Raw genomic sequence first — 19,424 nt, 5'->3', positions numbered from 1 at the left:
GTCATTTAGAGAAAAATGTAAATATATCAACTCAAATGAAGGTTGAAATAATATAAACAAATGAAATTTCAGTGGATTCCATGAAAACACTAACACTCAGTACTCTCTGCTAAGTATAGGCACAGGAAAGAAGCCAGTGTTATTAGAGAAGGGATGTCCCTCTCACCAATGACTTCTTTTCTAATACATGTCACACAATTTTTTGTTTTTCTTTCAAACATCATGATTTAGAAGGAAAAGAGAAATGTGAAAAATAGGGAATCATAGATTCATTAAGGTCAGGAAGATGAGAGGGTCCTACTGTTAACATCATAGTGTTTCACTTTTCAAAAAGCTCTGAGAAACCCAGTACTGAGTTATTAGGATCAGGAACCTGATTTTAAAGAAACTATGATCTTTCCTAGTTCAGGAATCTCTTATCATGAATTGTCTGCCTCCAAAACCTAAATGCATGGTCTTCTGGTTTGTAGAGGCACTTATCTTGAGGCAAAATTAGAATTTTGGAGTTACAGTGTTAACAATTAATAACTATTTTGCACATACTCTGCACAACATAACTAATACAAGATTGTTTCTTGAAAAGATTTATTTTTATTTATTATTTTTAAGTTAGCATCCTCTCAGAAGTAATTGTCTCATTTTGATGTTGCAGGATGTTACAGTTTTCTTACCAGAATGGGAAGATGGACATTTTTATCTTGCAAAATACTATGATAAATTGATGCCGATGGTAACTGACAACAAGATGGAAAAACAAGGAGATCTGATTAGATACATAGTTCATCACTTTGGGAGGTTAGAGGGGAACTTGGCTTGCTTTCTGTAAAAGGATGACAATTATACTGGGGAAAAAAACATTTCTGTAGGAATATATTGTCTTTCACCAATTCTGACTCCAATTTTTCTGCACTATAGTAAAACAAAGTACTACATCCTTCCTTTTTGTTTTCATACATAATTAATTTTACTTCTCATTAACCAATTGTGTCTTTTGTCAGACAAGTAATTATTTAATCTGTGGTTTTGAGTAATAAAAAGAAACCCTTTGTATATTTTTTGGTTGTTGCAAATGCATTAAAATGCTGACATAAATTTCTAAAGTTAAAATGGAATATTAAACAAATGAGAATGTAAAATTTGTATTACTTCTAATATATATCATTCTTTGATTTAAACATTTAATCACAGGTCTCTACAGTATGGAAACCAATTCATTTATCAGTCAATGCCAAGAATGCTGTCTTTATGGCTGGACTTTGGAGCAAAAGCATATGAATGTGATAAAGGTAGAACATTTTTTCCCAGTACATAGTTCCCATGTCATTCTTTTGAATAGATTATTGAAAGAACCGTGAAGTAGATTTACAGTTTTTTGTTTAGATTTATTGCATGAGGTTATATGGAAACAAGAAAGTACTACTATTCTTGTAAAATACAGGATGTTAATATGCAGGAGAGTATTAATTATTTTAATTAAATATTCCAGAATTTTTCTCAAGTGCATAGTGAGACAGCATTGTTCCTTGGGTAACTGAAGGCATTAGATAACAGGGAAAATCCTTGCATGCCCCTGGTCACCACTTTTAAGCTGCCTCATGAGTGGTTAGTAATAGTTTTGTACGCACTTGCTGCAGTAAAGTGTTAGGCCTTGGAGGTTTTTTTCCAATTTGTTTTGGTTCCAGTCTTTGAAGGAATTTTACTGAAATTTTCCACCTCATTTTACTGTAACAAAGGGGCAAAAAAAATCTTTTAGGCAGCAGCATGAAGGCATGAGAAACTAACACCACAGATGCACTTTGGGTGGGAGATTCTGGTACAAATGAAAATTGCAAATACTGCCTGCAGGTGTGGAGTGAAGCAGACAGGTGTGCTCCTTGATCTTGTCCTCATTCTACACACTTAGGTCCACTGTTGGCTGCAGGCACATCAAATCCTGCACTCTGAGGTGCTGGTGTGAAACTCAAGCTGGCTCCTCAGGGACAGGGGTGGAGCTAGGAGCAGATGTGCTAATTTCATCCCATGGAAAGACTTTTCTTCATTTCCTCTCCACCAAAGAACATTGGAATCATTTTCTCAGGCAAATACATGGAGTGGTTTTAGCCTGTTCTATGCACTGTATCGTTTTAGAGAAGTCATTTTAGGAGTGTGAGGAGACTTAATTTCCTGGTATTCTGCTTAGTTAAATAGCGAATGTATTCAGTCACTGTATGCTGTGTTAAAAAGAATTTTACAGTTGGAACTTTTTAGTTGCCTTCCATTTTTTTTGGCTTATGAAATTGCCAACAAAATATTACTCTGTAGCCTTGATTTAAATGACTTTGCATTTCCAGTGGGGAGAACCAGGAATATGGTCTTTTCATTTTTCAGCAGGTCGTTCAGAACGTGTTCAAATGAAAAATGATCTGGCTAAAATAAACAAGGTGATTACAGAGCACACAAATCACCTGGCACCTTACCAGTTCCTGACAGCCTTCTCTCAGCTCATCTCCCGAATCTGCCATTCTCATGATGAAGTCTTTGCAGTTCTGATGGTGATTGTTGCTAAGGTGTTCTTAGCCTATCCACAGCAAGCAATGTGGATGATGACTGCTGTGTCCAAGGTACCTTGATATGTATAGCTACACCTTTATTGAGTTCACAAAACTGTTTTTCTCAGAAATGTAAATATAACCCATTTTACTCTAAGCTGATAAGAAGGATTTGAGAGGCTCATTTGTTATGATACAGTGTTGTAGAAGAGGATATCAGTGCCATCGCTGCAAATTATTTTATTGCAGTCTTAATTCAGATATTACAGTTTAAATGTTCCAAATTGGAATGCTAATATGCATCCAAACTTGTATGGTGAATTAGGAAAGGAAATTTGAATAACAAATAGCTGATGAATTGTGTAGTTATGGGCAACAGATTTTGTTGCATTTACAAATTGTGTTACAGTACTTTCAGTCCTATAATCAAAGAATCAACTTAGTAGATAGCTGTAATTACAAGTAATTACTTAGCAGTAAGGTCATTCCAAAGCAGACTGGGAAGTGGGCTGCATACTGTTTCTTGAGGATGGTGAAATAACATTCAGGATACACTGACATATTCTTGAATATTGGCCTTTATGTTGTATGACTCCCAAGAATGGTTTCAGAAGTAACCCCCACACACCCAACAGTACCACTTCAGCTTTTCAATTGAAACTTGTGAATTTCAATCCTTTTCCAGACATTAAATATGATAAGCAATAAGGAAAGAATATTAATTACTGGGGGTGGGGAATTCTTCAAATCTTTGTTTAATAAATTTTAACTTTCCTTTTTTTCAGTCTTCTTACCCTATGCGAGTCAATAGATGTAAGGAAATTCTAAACAAAGCTATTCACATGAAGGACTCTTTAGCAAAATTTGTTGGAGATGCCACACGCCTTACAGACAAGCTGCTGGAACTCTGCAACAAACCGGTACCCACAGAAACAAACAAATGGCTGCATGTTGGGGGATTAGTCAAGAATGTCATGCAAAAGCTGCTTCTGATTGCTTTCATTAGCCAATTCATAATAATATAATTTATTACATGGAAAATAATATATCAATAATAATCATTATTAATTCATAATGTTACTGCAGTTTAGCAGAAGCTGCACTAAATTGTAAAATATTTAAAATAGCTCTAAATCAAACACACTGTAAAATCTTTTCAGTACATAATGGCTTGTTTAACAGTGTATGGACTTCACATTGTTTTGTACTTCACCATATCATTCATGCCCATTAATTGACAGAGTTTTACTGTAAAAATAGGGTGGTTGTACTTTTATGAACAAATCAACTTGATAATGAAGGTAGAATTAAATGAATTCTTTCATTATTCTGTATTTATATTCAAAGTGAAAAATAAGTCTGTCATATCAGCCAGATATATTTACTTCTTGATTGTTTAATTTGAAATGTAGCTTGCTGTTCTTATTACAATCAGCATTTATTATTCTAGTCCATTTATTAGTTAATATGAAAGGGCAGTATTATTTTAAGTGTTTGTTAACTTTAAAGGTTATTTCTAACTTTGATCATCTTTTTTTTCCAAGGTTGATGGAAACAACTCAACATTAAGCATGAGTATTCATTTCAAAACACTGAAAAGATTAGTAGAAGAGCACACCTTCAGTGAAATTCTCATTCCCTTGCAATCTGTAATGATACCAACTCTTCCCTCAATTCCTGGTACCCATGCTAACCATGACCCTTTCCCAGGCTGCTGGGCCTACATTGCAGGCTTTGATGATGCGGTAAGGCTCCAGTTGTCACCTGCTTTTTCACTTCACGTTCAACAAACACAGCTGCAAATACATCTCTGTTCTCTAGAAATGGGAGGAGGAAGTAGGAAATTCCATAATTACTTCTGTGGAAGCTGAGTGGCTTCTGTCACAGCAGCCTGAGGGAGCTGTGGCCCCTTGGCATCAGATAAAGATTTGGTCTGAGGTTAATGTGCTGCAGCACCGTGGAAGTGCTAACACAGTTGGTTGCAGTGGTTTATTACAATTACACACTTTATTTTGGACAATCTGATACAGATGTTACTTAAGAAGTTGTTTTTTCTTTAGGTGGAAATTCTTGCCTCGCTTCAAAAGCCAAAAAAGATCACCTTGAAAGGTTCAGATGGGAAATCTTACATTATGATGTGCAAGCCAAAAGATGATCTGAGAAAAGACTGTCGGCTGATGGAATTCAACTCCCTTATTAATAAGGTTAGATGAATGAGACAATCAGGTGCATTGTCCTTATTGGCCAGGACAGAACACTGAGCTAACAAAAAATCCAATTTAGCTTTAGCAAAAAAACAGTAGCAATTGATACTGTATGACTTCTAACAGGCTTGTGAAAACAATAACAAATTACAATATACAGGACAGGTTATTTACAATAAATGAGTATCTGCAGACTTTCTGCTGTCAAGCTTAGCATTTCTTGTTTAGTAATTTCTAATATATTTTATAAAACACAGGTAAATTAATTTTTTCATACTGAAGTGTCGCCATACCTCTTATTTTAGTTCTGTTTTGCTTTTCAGCAATATGCTTAAGGTTAAGGTACCATGTCCTCTGTGCAGTTAAAGCAAATGACAGCATCTCTGAAACACTAAAAGATTTATTTCAAATATTGCTTTTAAGGGATTTAAGCCATGTACAAGTTATACAATTTGACTATTTTATTGCAAAATCCTCTTTTTTTAAATTTACTTTGGTGAACAGATGCATATTTTGCTTTCATTTGACCTGCTGGAGACTGTGAAGCTTAGATTTGTAAATTCTAGATTGTGTGATTAGAAAGTAGTTATAGATAGAATGTAAATGCTATAGATCCATTTTGATCCTATCTGTGTTCAGTGTTAATCTCATTTTCCTTTTGTGAATAGTGCTTAAGAAAAGATGCAGAGTCCCGTAGGCGAGAGCTCCACATCCGCACCTACGCAGTGATTCCATTAAATGATGAATGTGGCATAATTGAGTGGGTGAATAACACTGCTGGGCTAAGAAATATCCTGATAAAACTTTATAAGGAAAAAGGTAAAGAAATATATTAGAATATAGTAAAAGCTTTTAGATATTTTTAATGGGCTTGTATCTTTTTAAGGAAGTGAAGCAAATGGCAGGAGTCAGGCTAAATTCTAGGAAGATGCAGTCACATGTATTTTTATCTATCAGCAATGTATTATTATTCATATGTGTGGTAGACTTTTGCTCTTAAATGGAAGAGAGCTGGAGCTTGGAATGAACAAGTTCCTTACAAGTACTGATACCACAGGCATCTTAATACTTTCCTACATACAGTGATGTAAATTGTTTCAGCAGCATGGGGATGTGCAGCACTGAATAATAAAAAATACTGTGAACTTTTTCTCTAGATTTGATTTGCTATTTTTCATTTTTGTTACATTTATGTGAGATAATTAAAATAACATACAATTGAATCAAGGTTAGGAATACAGCAGCTTTACAGAGAAAATATCAGATTTCTTTTGAATTTCTTGTTAACAAAGCAGCTTTCTGATCAGTGCAATAGAAGTTTGAGGAAAAACTTCCCTGTACCCCACAACCAACATGGTTTACAGATTATTTTTCCTTTACCATATTGTAATAGTACATGTAAGGTTTTGTATTTGGGGATTCTTCTGCCTAACTGAGGAATTGTGTTGCAGGTATCTATATGACTGGGAAAGAACTGCGGCAGCACATGCTTCCCAAGTCAGCACCTTTGGCTGAAAAGTTGAAAATGTTCAAAGAGGTCCTTCTGCCTCGTCACCCTCCTGTCTTTCATGAATGGTTTCTTAGAACATTTCCTGACCCTACTTCATGGTGAGTGGCTGGGTTGGGTCAGCTCAAGAACATTCAGTTTGTGTATTTCCCTAAGAGTTAATGGCAGCCCAGGATGAGGCAGCAGGGGTGAGCAGTGCCTCAGAGCTGCCTGCTGTGTCTCCCAGGTACAACAGCAGGTCAGCCTACTGCCGCTCCGTTGCCGTCATGTCCATGGTGGGCTACGTGCTGGGGCTGGGGGACCGCCACGGCGAGAACATCTTGTTTGACTCCTTCACTGGCGAGTGTGTGCACGTGGATTTCAACTGCCTTTTCAACAAGGTGAGAAATGCCACTTGCTGAATGTGCTCTGTGTATTATATGCATATAAGTTATAAATTTCTGCTGTCTCGAGGTTTTTTTCAAGTTTTTACTTTAACATATCCATTGTGTTCTTTGTCTGACTTTGTCTTTTATTTATATCCCAAAAAAGCCTGGGGTACCTAAAGAGGATGTGATAGTTTTGTGTGCTGCATTCAATGAAAATTACCTTTTTGATTTAGCCAGTATCTGATGACCTGATGTGGATACAGCCCAAATTTTAGACTGTTCATATTTTGTGACTCTCCTCTCTCCACTATCACCCTCCAAACAAAACTGTAATTGCTACATTCAGAATTCTGCTGCCGTGGAGAATTTTTTGTTCTCTCTCACACAAATTCAGCACAAAAATTGCAACAGTTCTGTAAAATAAACAGCAGAAATTGTGGCCAGATTGGGATTTGGAGATTTGGTGTTCCAGTTGAAAGATGTTTTTGGTGTGGGACATGTGGCCTTTTTAATTCTGATACATGAGATAGAAATATTGTTAGGTTATTTCTTCTGGTTTCTTTTTAGTAAGTCTAAATTGTCCTATATAACAATTTTTAAAAATGTTTTTAAGCTAACTTGCATATTATAAAAGAAAAGTTAGCATTTTGCAATGAGAGCATAAATCTATATTTAAGAACAAACTTTTATACCCTATATTAGTGTGTTGAAACAGAGGATAAGAGGTTATTTGGATGTTACCTTTGAATCACTGTCATTTACCCTTATCTGAGTAGGACTGTGATCAAACATCTCTTGCTAGCTAGAAAACTGCCACTGACAAACAGGAGGAAAAAAGCTAAAGCCAGAGCAAATGTTACTCTTTAAAAATGCTTAAACCACTTAGGGCATCCCTTTTTTCCCCAATGTAAAGGGAGAAACGTTTGAAGTTCCGGAGATCGTTCCTTTCCGCCTCACGCACAACATGGTGAACGGCATGGGCCCCATGGGCACGGAGGGGCTGTTCCGCAGGGCCTGCGAGGTCACCCTGAGGCTGATGCGAGACCAGAGGGAGCCTCTGATGAGGTATGGCCGCTGCTTTTGTGCAAACTCCCCAGCCTGGCTCTAGTGTAAATGTGTGCAACAGTAACTGCTGGGCAATGTGCCAGTTCCAGCGTGGGCCTGTCCTGCAGCTCACTCTCACCATGGCATGGAGCTCAATGTAAAGCAGTAGAAATATTCAGCACTAACTACTGACAGTGTTTGTGTTTTGAAAATTAAATGTATTTTATGTATCATATCCTTTTCTAATTTTTTTATTTATTTAGTGTCTTAAAGACTTTTCTCCATGATCCTCTTGTGGAATGGAGTAAACCTGTTAAAGGGAATACAAAAGCCCAGGTGAATGAAACTGGAGAAGTTGTCAATGAAAAGGTGAGTTTAAAACAAACACAACCTAAAGTATTCAAACATCAAATATCCATTATTGTTACAAATTACATATTTCCTAATTGAAACTTCATCTTTTTTTTTTCTTCCATTTAAAAATTTCTCTGCTTCTTCTTTGTTGTCTCTCTGTTCATAATTTTTATCTATAAAGAGATTGTTTTAAACTGATAAAAAATGTAATTTATCTACTAAAGAACCAAACAAAAAAGACTGTAATTCTCTTGTTGGTATTACTAAGTCAAGGACAACATCAGCAGAAGCAATGGATCTTGTTACCCCTCATTGCAGAGTCCTCCAGATTTACAGTGATGGTAACATCTGGAGTCCTTTCCATGTGTATTTTTATGCTTTTCCTGAGTGGACGTTTATTATTGAATAAATATGTGCCTTGGTACATATAAATAATTATGTGATTAAAATTAAGATTTCATACTGTTTCTTTATTAGCTGCTGCTGAAGACTGTATTATTGATTCAAAGTATAGCTTAATTTTTATTATCTTCCCTCTGTGCAAAATTTCTGATTTATCCCTTTCTGGTTTTTTAAGGACTATTTAATGAAAATAAATGTGTAATAGCAGGCAATACTTAGGGAGCACTGACAAACACAACAGCTAAGATAAGGAAAAACTACATCATTGAAACTGTATGACAACAAAGAACTTACCTGGTCTATTTTAGCACAGAAAATCTCCTGGTCTTCAAACAGTTACTAACCAGACTGTGTCTGCATTCTTTTACAAGATTTTTTTTTTACAAGACCACCCACATGATTGTATATGTTAACTGCTTTTTCTGGAGGAGTGCCAATGTTATGCTTGAGCTTTAAAAGCAAATGTGTGAGTGTAATTGGTATGAACTAGCAACTCCAGTGGGCCTTGGAACAGCTCATTTTGAGATGCTCAAATTTTAACCTAAATTTTCCGGACTTAAATTTTATCCAGAATTCCAGGAACAAGGCTAAGAAAATGTTGCATTTATTTGACATTAATTGTATGCAATAAAGCTTTCTGACAATTCCCAAATATATTTATATAGCTCTTTCAGTCTCCTTTGGTTACTTTAAACTGTAAAAATGTAAGGCAAAAGTTATAGCTTGACCAATAATATATCCATTCTAGAGAATTGTTCTTAAAAGTGAGTAGCCTTTGTTTTTATTGTAGCTGGTATAGGCATCTGGATTCTGTATTAAATTATAATATGATTTCAAACACATCCTAAGAAATACTGTTTTTATTTTGAGAAGTGGAAGTTCATGAATAGTACCAATTTTTTTTTTTCTTCCTTCCAGGCCAAAACCCATGTCCTTGATATAGAGCAACGGCTGCAAGGTGTCATTAAGACTAGGAACAGAATCAAAGGATTACCTTTATCTATTGAAGGGCATGTTCACTACCTCATTCAAGAAGCAAGTGATGACAACCTGCTCTGCCAGATGTACATGGGCTGGGCTCCATATATGTGATATTTGTTCCCTTTGGAATGGTACCATCCACAAGTGCTGGAGCTATAATATTGTTGGGAAGGAATCAGCCAGTGGTACCCGGTTACTTCTGTTGATTTTTGGCTGCAAGCAGAAGAACAGGTTTATGGTCTTCCAAAATCTGTGTAAAATGTACAGTGTCCTTGCAAGGATGCTGTGAATGCAGATGTGTAAGGTGCAAGGACTTACCTTTTGAACACACACAGAAGGCAGTATGTAAGAACTGCTTAAAAATTAGACTATGCAAGGCTCTGACTATATGAAAGATTTTCATGATGTTGACAGATGCACTATAAAGTACTGTATATTTTTGTAAACACGTTTCTCATTTGGTTTAGATTAGAAAATAATGAAGTTTAATACTGATAGGATGTAAAGCGGTTATTTCAACTTTTGTACTCATATACAGAAGGGCTTTCTAAAAATTATTAGTATTTCTTTCTAGCAGTAGAAAGAAATACCAATAATTCAACTTTCTTCCATGTTGCCTGGCTATCTCTAGGAAAGCTTTTGGGATCTTAAATCTTAGCATGAGTAAACTGGTAAAGTGTTTCCATGTTCTGAACCTGTTTCCTTAGCCCTTGAGTGCTAAAAACCCTCCTGAAGGACAAGGCACAAAGCTGGGAGATGGAGGGACCCTGGCAGTGTGGCTGTGAGGCCAGGCCAGCAGGCAGGGGGTTGGAGCTGTGACTGTAACATCCCTGGAGGCTCCTGAGAGCCTTGCTCTGCCCCTCTTCCTCCCCTGGAACAAGCACATCTCTAGGGGTGTTTTTCAGATTCCATTTCAAAAAATGTGTTTTAGCACAGGGGGTAGACTAAAATATGGTTGAAAGGCAAATGCTATCTTACATAAGTGCTTGCTTTCTAGGCATCCAAATTGTAGGGAAATAGGGAAAATTATACCCTTTTAACCTACAGTAGGCTATCATTAGAATTTTTGTACAGTGGTTTTGTTTCTACTATTCTGAGAGACAAAGAGTGCTGTTTGGTTTTGAACACAGGCTCACACGGTGGTGTGACGCTCGAGAGTTTCTTCTGTTCAGCTGAAATCCAGAGGTTTGGGAAAGTAAAATATTAGGTTTGCAACCGCTTCTAGGGCGTTTTTTTCTCTATCTAATGGGTAATCTAGAAGTGTTGTCACTGTCCCATAAACGTGACGAGTTTTCCTAGTAAAATACTTGGAACATACAGTGATCTTTTCCGGTGTTGTGTTTGCGTGCTGACGTTGTTTTTCCCAGTTTTTATCAGTTTATGGGAGCGCAGAGAGCCGCCCGGGCAGCTGTTGCAGCGGGCGTTGCCACCGCGCGGGGAGCAGAGCTGCTGCCCGGAGCGGGGGGACGGGGCCCGGGCTGCGGCAGGGCAGCGCACGGGGGTCCCGCGTGTTCACCGCGCTCCAGGCGTGCCGCCAGTGGCGGTGAGGCAGCCGAGGGGTGGGAGCCCGCCCGGGCCCGCCCCGCTCCCGCCCCGCTCCCGCCCCGCCCCGCCGAGGCCGGGCCCGCCCCGCTCCGGCGCCGCTCTGTGCCCGCTCGCTGTCGGTGGTGCGGGCGCTCGGCCGCTGTCAGCGCGGCGCGCCGGAAGGAGGGCGGAGCGCGGCCCGCGGTGTTTGGTTCCGGCGGGGCTGTGAGGGCGGCGGGGAGCTGTGGCCATGGGGGTCCCCAAGTTCTACCGGTGGATCTCGGAGCGGTACCCCTGCCTCAGCCAGGTGCTGAAGGAGCATCAGGTGAGCTGGGGGCGGAGCGGCGCTGCCTGACACCGGCCGGCCCCGGGGGGTCCTGACCGGCCCCTCGGCGAGATGAGGGAGGGGGACGAGCGGCCGGGCCTCGGCCCCGGCCGGCCCTGCGGGACCGAGTCCCGGCTCAGGGGAGGCGGCTGCGGCTCAGAGGGAGCGGCCGAAAGTGGTGGGACGGCGGTGGGCGATCGCTGGGAAGCGGGCGAGGCGTTCGGTGCCCCCTGACAGCGCGTCTGTCCGGGCCGAGCCCCCCGCTGGCGGGCAGCAGTGCCCGGAGCCCGCGGCTGGGGGCCGGCGGTGCTTTCAGCAGTCCCGGACCCGGAGTGCTCCGTTCCCCCGGGGAATGGCCGGCCCGCGGCGGCTCCCGGCCCGGGGCTGCCCCGCCGGGCTCTCTCCCCTCGCTCTGGGTGCCCTCGGCAACACCCGCGGGGAGCCCAAGGTCGGAGTTTGCTCCTTGTTGGGCTCAGAAAAGTTCCAGCTGCCGACGGCCAATGGCGCGGTAATGACGAGGGACAGGTTTTACAGCTCGGCTGCGTTTCCTTGTTGTTGCCTGCGTCGGACAGTTTGTGTTAGCAGCTGAACCGGGAGGTGTGTTCAAGCCTGGGAAACGAAAGCCGTAAATCATACTTCCAACAGTTGGACCACGACGTCATCTTTTCAGAGATACCACGTTTGGTACCTGTTGGATACAAGCGCTTCTAATTATCATTTTCAGCTGGTGTCACAGATGTGGTTTTGTAGATTGAATAAGGATGGTCTGAGATAGGTGATAATTGAGAGTGTGTTTGAATATTGATACGTTTTCCCCAAACACCTGTGATTTTTAAAGATTAAATAGCTATTGTGTCAGTGTAACTAAGATGCCCTGCTCAAGTGATTCCCAGCTTGCATGTTGGCCTTACCTGCTAGTTTTAAAGCAGTTTTTTAAAGCTTAGGTCTTTGCTTGTGATCTGTTGGCCTTCTCTGAAGTGTCTTAAGCTATCTGTGTAGCAGGGCAGCAGCAGTTCATGCTGCCTTTTCTGCTGTTTCCTTAGAAGCCTGGACTGCTCACACATCTTTAAACTTGTGCTGAGGAGGCAGCAGTGTCTGCTCAACCAGGGGATTGGCAGCAAGGGGTAGCTACCCTTGGTGCCTTTTGAAAGAGGCAGTTAGAGCTCTTAAGGTAAACAGTAAACATGACTTAACCCTTCCAGGTCACTTGAATATACAAACTGACATATATTGGCATCTAGATTATATGCTAAGAGTAAAAAAAACAAAACCAAACCAAGAAATTGAAAGGCCTATCTATGTAAAACAGCATTATTGTTAAATCATAGCTGTGCTTCTTGAAGAAAATATAGGATCTTTTATGTCTGTTGTTTCCATGCAAAAGCTTTAGTTTTTGTCTCTTTAAAATGCTGCCTGTGCATTGCCCTGCTCACTTGTCTGAAAGCATGGAGAGCAGTTTGGTTACTGAGTTTAACCATACTAAAGATCATGATGTGCAACAGCAGACAAGTTACAGCAGTCGAGTGGGGATCATTCCTGATCCTGCCTCGAATTTCTTCTCTTCACCATTTCCTCTTTCTAAGACAGTTACATTTCTCTTGCATTTGCAGGACAAATGCAAGCCCAACCAGGTGACTTTAATGATGTGTCAGCAGCAGTGCTATAGAAAACTGTATCAAGCTGGCAGTGCCTTTTCCTAGGTGTGGTGATGGGGGGATTTTGTGAACAGTTTTACTGGGGGATTAGGGAATAGATTTGTTTAATGTCAGTGCTCTTGTGGTGCATTTTGGTAACACCGAGGTAGTACTGACCCCTTTGTGTCATACATATACCAGTGTTTGTTCTCTCTGTGTTGCTTGTGTACATTTGGGAAGGCTTTCTTTCTCCTTTAAAAGAAAGTGTAACTGCTGTAGATAAGGCTGTTAGAAGAGCAGAGGACTAGATGGAAAAAGAAAGTCTGTTTGGAAAGTCTGGGTAAGAAATGTATGTTATTATTGCCCACTCCCTGCTTTTGGTGCTGATTTCCACTGTAGACTCAAAGATGCCCACAAGCATAGCTGAAGAGACAGCGGGCAGTGGTTGGGGTAGGAGCTGCTGAACAGGGGGAGAACTCTAAAGGTTCTTACACCAGCTTTGCTTGGAAATATTGTTGGAAATTGCATACTCCATTTTTATTGTTTGTAGTGCAGCTGTGAAAGTTTGAATCGGTTAAATGTGCAGGCTTACAAAAAAGAAGAAAAAATCTTCCTGAAAACAGTGGTTTTGGTTTGCTTTTCCATTTTACAATGTAGAAGATAGTCTGAGCAAAGGGACAAAAGTTCTGAGGGTCCAGAAACAGCCAGGATAAAGAAGGAATCTGTTCAGCTGACTTGGCTCACTGAGGAAAATCATAGTAACAGATTGCATGTGCAGGCAAACCCAGGTACTCTTACTGTGCCTCTTGGTGTGCAGGAGGTTCCACAGAGCTCTTCCCGCCTCAGCTCATTTCCAGAGGGCTCTCAGGTGTGCCTTGGGCAGTGCCTGCATTCACCCAGTGGTGCTAACTGTGGCATTTGTAGATTCCAGAATTTGACAACTTGTACCTGGACATGAATGGCATTATACATCAGTGTTCGCATCCAAATGATGACGATGTCCACTTCAGAATCTCAGAAGATAAGATTTTTGCCAATATTTTTCACTATTTGGAAGTACTGTTTCGCATTATTAAACCAAGGAAGGTTTTCTTCATGGCAGTTGATGGAGTAGCTCCAAGAGCAAAAATGAATCAGCAGCGTGGGAGACGTTTTAGGTAAGATCATCGGTGCTGACTCTGTCTTGAGAATAGTAAACACCTAAAAGAACCCACTTTCTGAAATGTGTGCCGTGCAAAGTAAGAGAGATGGTGAGTGCTTGTGCCTTTGACAGTAGTTTTAATTGAATGAGGGAAACTACCTGTAAAATGTTAAAATCAGGATTCCAAAAGGAAAGCTTGCTTGTTATGTAAATTTTTCTCTGTGTATGTGGCACTTGGTGACAAAGGGAGCTTTTTCTTACGGAATTTTCTGTGAAACAGCTCTGCAGTGGAGCTCTTTCAGATGTTTCCAAATGCTTCAGAACCTGTGAGAGTCTTTGATATTTGTGAATGCTATTCTAGATATGCCTGTTTGGTAGCTGTAGTGGAAGTCATAGAAAAAAATCAAGTTTCTAATGAAACTGATTTCCAATTAATACCAGTTACCAAGCTAGCTCAGATACAGAGCTACAAGTACATTAAGAATTGCACTAATGTTTTGGGAGATTTGGAGGCTTTTTAAAGATTGCTATAAGGAAAAATAGCCAGTGGTCTGACAGTACCAGGATGGTGAGTGAAATGCAGCATAAACAAGCTGCAGGAAAGGAACAAGAGAAGAGCAAGGGAATTTTTTTTGTAATTTGGTTTTTGATGTAATTTTTTCTTTAAGGAATAAAGGAGGTTGAGAGGAAGCAGAGATTAAGAGTTCTAAGTAGAAAATTGTAGCAGAATTGAGAGCCGGACAAAAACCAAAGATTTTGGTGGTTACTTTGTTTCTGGTTCAGAAATAAACCAGAAATAGGAAATTCTTGGCCGAGAAAGTCTAGCGTGATGTTTGTTAATTTCTCCATTACTGGGCATGGTAAATTGTTCACTCGTGACTCCCTTGGAATTCCACACCTGCTGCTTTGTTTAACTTTTGTTAACTTTGTTTAACTCTTTTCAACAACAGTTATTGTTCTGGGGTAGCATTTTCAGATGTTTAGATAACAAATATTCCTATTGTTTCAACATTAATAGCCATTCATTGTGATCAGCCATTGTATGATCACCTTGTCAATCTAAATGCTGACTGCATTTGAATAGTAACAGATTTTCACATTTCTATGAAAAAAGTGCTATTTTTAAGCCACTTAAGTTGTATCAGAAATAAGTTCAAACTATTCATATATTCATTTTTTCTCCTTTTTATTTATTAAGCACTCTAAATATTCAACTATATTTTGTCAAAAAGCTGTACTTAGCATATTAACATTTGAATAAGAAGATTTGTTCTCTATTCTCTCTCCAATGCTGTTTTGTTTTAGATCAGCAAAAGAGGCAGAGGACAAAATAAAAAAGGCATTGGAAAAGGGAGAAACTCTCCCTACAGAAGCCAGATTTGACTCCAACTGCATTACACCAGGTAAGATAACTTGTTGATTATTTAAATTAAGTGCTTATGGTTTGTCATCTGTATTTTGGTACTATTTTCCTATCGTTAGGCATGTGTTTTTGAAAAATAGAAGGCAGAATCAATAAAGGCTTAAGTAAGTTTGTACAAAAGTTTTTGTAACATTCAGTGGGATTGGAATATTGTCTCATTCTAAAAATTTTTTAGATTACTATGTAAAAAATGAAATGTCTTAGGAGAGAAACCAGTCATCCCTTCATTTCTGGCAGAAGTTTTATTTGTTGGCATTTTTTTAATACTTTTGATATGTAAATGCAAACTAGTGAAAAATTTTAACTTATGTTTCTGTTTTCAGGAACTGAATTCATGGCCAGATTGAACGAGCATCTTAAATATTTTGTAAATATGAAGATTTCCACAGACAAATCCTGGCAAGGAATAACAGTCTACTTATCAGGCCATGAGGTCATTATATTTTCTTATTATCCTATTTTAAATATTTTTTTTATACAGAATAATACTTACTGCTGATTTATTTTTGTTTTGTTTTGGTCTCCAGACCCCAGGGGAAGGTGAGCATAAAATTATGGAGTTCATCAGATCAGAAAAAGCAAAGCCCCATCATGATCCAAACACAAGACACTGTCTCTATGGCCTAGATGCTGACTTGGTATGTGCAATTAAAATAATACAAACAACAACAGGGATTTGTCAAGATATCATTTTTGATATCTTCCTTAGCTCATGGGATTTTAAAATGGTTTGAAACAAGCATGTCGTTTTGTATTCCTGCCAGCTTTTGAATTTGTAATGAAACCAAACATCAACATTTTTTTATTTAAGGTTTAAAAAAAATTAAAAAGTAAGATCTTTCTGGTATCTCTTTGTAATAGATAATGCTGGGATTAACAAGTCATGAGGCACACTTTGCGCTCTTAAGAGAAGAAGTCAGATTTGGTGGTAAAAAGGCTCAAAGGTGAATTGATTTAACTTTACTCTTATTTTATTTATGATGAAATGAAATCCAAAACATACTGGGTGACTAAAACAGATGTGTGTGGTGATTTGGATTTTCTTTTATTGATTGCATAGTAATTTAATGAAGTCTAGTAATTTAATGAAACATAGTAATTTAGTTTATTCTTTGGGTTAGAATAGTCTTGAGATTAGAGAAATCAACGTGCTGAATTGTGCATTTCAATTGGTTTACATGAAAAAATGTATGCTGTCAGAACAGCTGATTCCTTTAATCCTTTAAACTTTGGTATGTTTTACTTTTTTCTTCATGTAATAATGGAGCAGCCTGGGCTGTATTGACATTGTTTCCATAACTGTGTTAGGCAGATATTAACTTTCAAAAATGTATATATGTGTATGTATATATATATATATATATTTATATCTGAGGTTTTTCAGTTATTCCTGAAGTAATACAGGAATGATTTATAACTGTTACTGGGGCTGGGTTCCTTCTTTGAAGGACTTTTAAGCATATATTGGGTACATAAAGGTGGAAAATGGGGGAGACACAAAAAAATACTTCTGACAGTAAGGATAACGGAATAAATCATAAATGTTTAGAGAAATGTGTAATTTTTGCTAATAAAGGAATACTTTATTGCCAAGGACAATATGATGAACATCAGAAATAGGCTTTCTTTTCAGTCTTTGCAGTCAACATTTCACTAATACTCGTGGGTAGTGTTGGCATGCAGCACTGCACTTTTTTTAAAGACCTTACATCTAATCAAAGGGAAACCTTGGTTTTACCTTTGTCAAAAATAAAATAATGTAAAATAAGAGTGTGATTTACTTTTTGAAAGATTCATTAGTGAAAGTATGAAATCAAAGAGCAAAGTGTTATTTATTCCCTCCCCCCAAGCATTGTTCCATGTTGTAATTTCTGAATAATTTGCTCATTACAAGAATTTACTTCTGTAAGTTACAGGAATTGCCTTCTGTCAATACTGTCACTTTTGTGGATACTTACAGTTCAAAATGTGAAAATCCTAAAAATATCTACAAACTTCTATCTCACCGTGAATGTTTTATTGAGCGGAATTGCTTGGCTTATCAGGATTTCACAGTCCAGTGCAATGAAGAGTAAGGGCAGAATCTCTCTAGAGTCTTATGGCATCAACCTGGTTGCCAAAGTTCTTTAATACCAATATGAAAATTGCATTTTAAAAATGGCACAATTGATTCTGAAGTCCAGTGTAGCTCAGAGTTTGTCTTGCATGAGTTTGTCCTGCATCTGAAGGCTATCCCACACATGTTCCTTTTGAGATCATTTCTGAAAATTCCTCTTTATGTGTGAAGGCGCAAGTACTTATGCTGGTTTGTCATTGGGTTGTCTCAGCTAGTTATAGTATCTACAAGGTGAAATAGTCCTTTATTAATTGGAAATAGATCATTTAGCTCATCAATCTTTTGGTGTAGGTATTAACTGATTTGGGGCTAATGTTGGCTTGGGTTTTTACGAGTAGTTTTAGTGAAGAGAAAAAGGGAAGGCAGAATATGTATTGGCTATGCCATAAACAAACAGTAGGTTTGTTGTTGTTCTAGTGCAGCGTTGAAGCCATGAAATGATACATACAGAGCATATTCATCTGTTACAAGAAGCATTTCAAATGACTGCAGATGTAACCCAGCTGGTTTAGATGGAAATCTGTGTGCTCTGTTCTCATTCAGACTAGTTAGAAAATACCCTAAAATGGTGAGGCCTGGTGCCATGTTGGACTAGTTTGTCTCTTTTTTGAGCAGTGGGGTAAGGATTTAGGAAATAGTTACTGCAGCTTGGAACTCCACACAGCTGTTCTCTAAGTTAGTTCTTCTCTATACAATCACATCTGGTGTTCAGAAGATGCTACTGCAAAATTTTATATATAATCTCAAAATAGATTCAAGGAAATGTTTATACATTATTTCTACAAAGATAGAATCCTAGTAAAATTTCTTGTGTTTGGGTAACCTTGGACTTATTAATATTAATGTTGAAAGTGTGTTTATAAATAATTAACTTGGTGGTCTGAATAATTTACAGAGTGTGTGCACCAGAGGAAACCACGTTTCATTTACTGCACTTATCACTGATGAGAGAATATATTGATTATGAATTTTCTCCAGTAAAAGTAAGTTCTAATGGAGCTGAGATGGGAAAGAATGTGTGAATGTGTGAAGTCTTTATGCAAAAATGACAACAAAAAGTATACTCCTGAATGTTGTTCTTTTATCCTTTTTCTCTTTCCTCCAGGACAAGATTTCTTTTGAATATGATATTGAAAGGATAATAGATGATTGGATTTTAATGGGTTTCCTTGTAGGAAATGATTTTATTCCTCATCTACCTCATTTACACATTAATCATGATGCACTGCCACTACTTTATAGAACATACATGGCTATTTTGCCAGAACTGGGAGGTGAGAAAACTAAGTTCAGCTGTGGAAAGTAGAAGCATTAACACTGATGTATTTGTATTTATTGACCTTTTTTTCACATTAGAATGTTTAGCATTTAATGCACTTTCCTTAGAGAGGCAGCAAGATTGCATTTTATTACCTGTGCATCATTTAAATGCAAATCTTAAAATTGTTGAATTGTTACTTCAAAAACATGTTTAATTTTCTCAACAGGTTACATCAATGAAAATGGGCATCTGAATTTAGAACGTTTTGAGAAATATCTTACAAGATTGTCAGATGTAAGTAACTTTGAAATTTATAGAGTGTTGAACTTAAACTCAGTATGGTATCCTACAATAGACCATACTGTAGTTGGAATGAACTGTTAAATGGCTGTGGTTTACAGGTGGTTTAATCAGCTGTTATAGCATTGAACAGATGGAATCCTATCAGTTGTTGTCTGCTCTTAGAGCATAAGAGGAAAAAGATTGAATCATTTGATCTGTGCTTTAGCCAGCACAGGGCTTTTGGTACTGCAAGTCAAATGAAGACTCACCAGTAGAATCATGGTGCTCACTGCCCATCAAAGTGTGTGGCAGTATCGGGCAAAGCTGGTT

The 19,424-nt window shown here is 38.5% G+C and overlaps 2 protein-coding genes across 9 annotated transcripts in view; both read left to right on the top strand.

Moving 5' to 3' along the window:
• ATR (ATR serine/threonine kinase) overlaps positions 1-10,695 on the top strand; it is a 39,969-nt gene extending 29,274 nt beyond the window's left edge. Inside the window, exons 36-47 of one of the 3 annotated variants that reach the window (XM_064720742.1) lie at positions 653-795; positions 1,189-1,286; positions 2,371-2,600; positions 3,314-3,448; positions 4,073-4,273; positions 4,589-4,732; positions 5,401-5,551; positions 6,184-6,340; positions 6,466-6,619; positions 7,521-7,672; positions 7,915-8,020; positions 9,326-10,695. In XM_064720742.1, the coding sequence (XP_064576812.1) occupies positions 653-795; positions 1,189-1,286; positions 2,371-2,600; positions 3,314-3,448; positions 4,073-4,273; positions 4,589-4,732; positions 5,401-5,551; positions 6,184-6,340; positions 6,466-6,619; positions 7,521-7,672; positions 7,915-8,020; positions 9,326-9,499 (1,845 nt within the window). In that variant the 3' untranslated portion in view covers positions 9,500-10,695. Of the gene's footprint in view, positions 1-652; positions 796-1,188; positions 1,287-2,367; positions 2,601-3,313; positions 3,449-4,072; positions 4,274-4,588; positions 4,733-5,400; positions 5,552-6,183; positions 6,341-6,465; positions 6,620-7,520; positions 7,673-7,914; positions 8,021-9,325 lie in introns of all 3 variants that reach the window. The other 2 variants (XM_064720741.1, XM_064720743.1) reach the window with 2 other exon arrangements.
• A 340-nt stretch (positions 10,696-11,035) lies between these two features.
• The window catches only part of XRN1 (5'-3' exoribonuclease 1), a 41,631-nt gene continuing 33,242 nt past the window's right edge, over positions 11,036-19,424 (top strand). For 4 of the 6 annotated variants that reach the window (XR_010441313.1, XM_064720548.1, XM_064720550.1 and 1 more), the window contains exons 1-9: positions 11,036-11,237; positions 13,796-14,028; positions 15,318-15,415; positions 15,759-15,868; positions 15,963-16,073; positions 16,297-16,379; positions 18,447-18,534; positions 18,657-18,825; positions 19,039-19,106. Coding sequence is in view for 5 of the 6 variants with exons in the window: in XM_064720548.1 (XP_064576618.1) it covers positions 11,163-11,237; positions 13,796-14,028; positions 15,318-15,415; positions 15,759-15,868; positions 15,963-16,073; positions 16,297-16,379; positions 18,447-18,534; positions 18,657-18,825; positions 19,039-19,106 (1,035 nt within the window). In the remaining variant the exon portion in view is untranslated. The remainder of the gene's footprint in view (positions 11,238-13,795; positions 14,029-15,317; positions 15,416-15,758; positions 15,869-15,962; positions 16,074-16,296; positions 16,380-18,446; positions 18,535-18,656; positions 18,826-19,038; positions 19,107-19,424) is intronic. The other 2 variants (XM_064720547.1, XM_064720549.1) reach the window with 2 other exon arrangements.

This window comes from Zonotrichia leucophrys, chromosome 9 (genome assembly GCF_028769735.1).
Source record: "Zonotrichia leucophrys gambelii isolate GWCS_2022_RI chromosome 9, RI_Zleu_2.0, whole genome shotgun sequence".
Taxonomy (NCBI): Eukaryota; Metazoa; Chordata; class Aves; order Passeriformes; family Passerellidae; genus Zonotrichia; species Zonotrichia leucophrys.
This window is presented reverse-complemented; position numbering and strand designations above follow the sequence as displayed.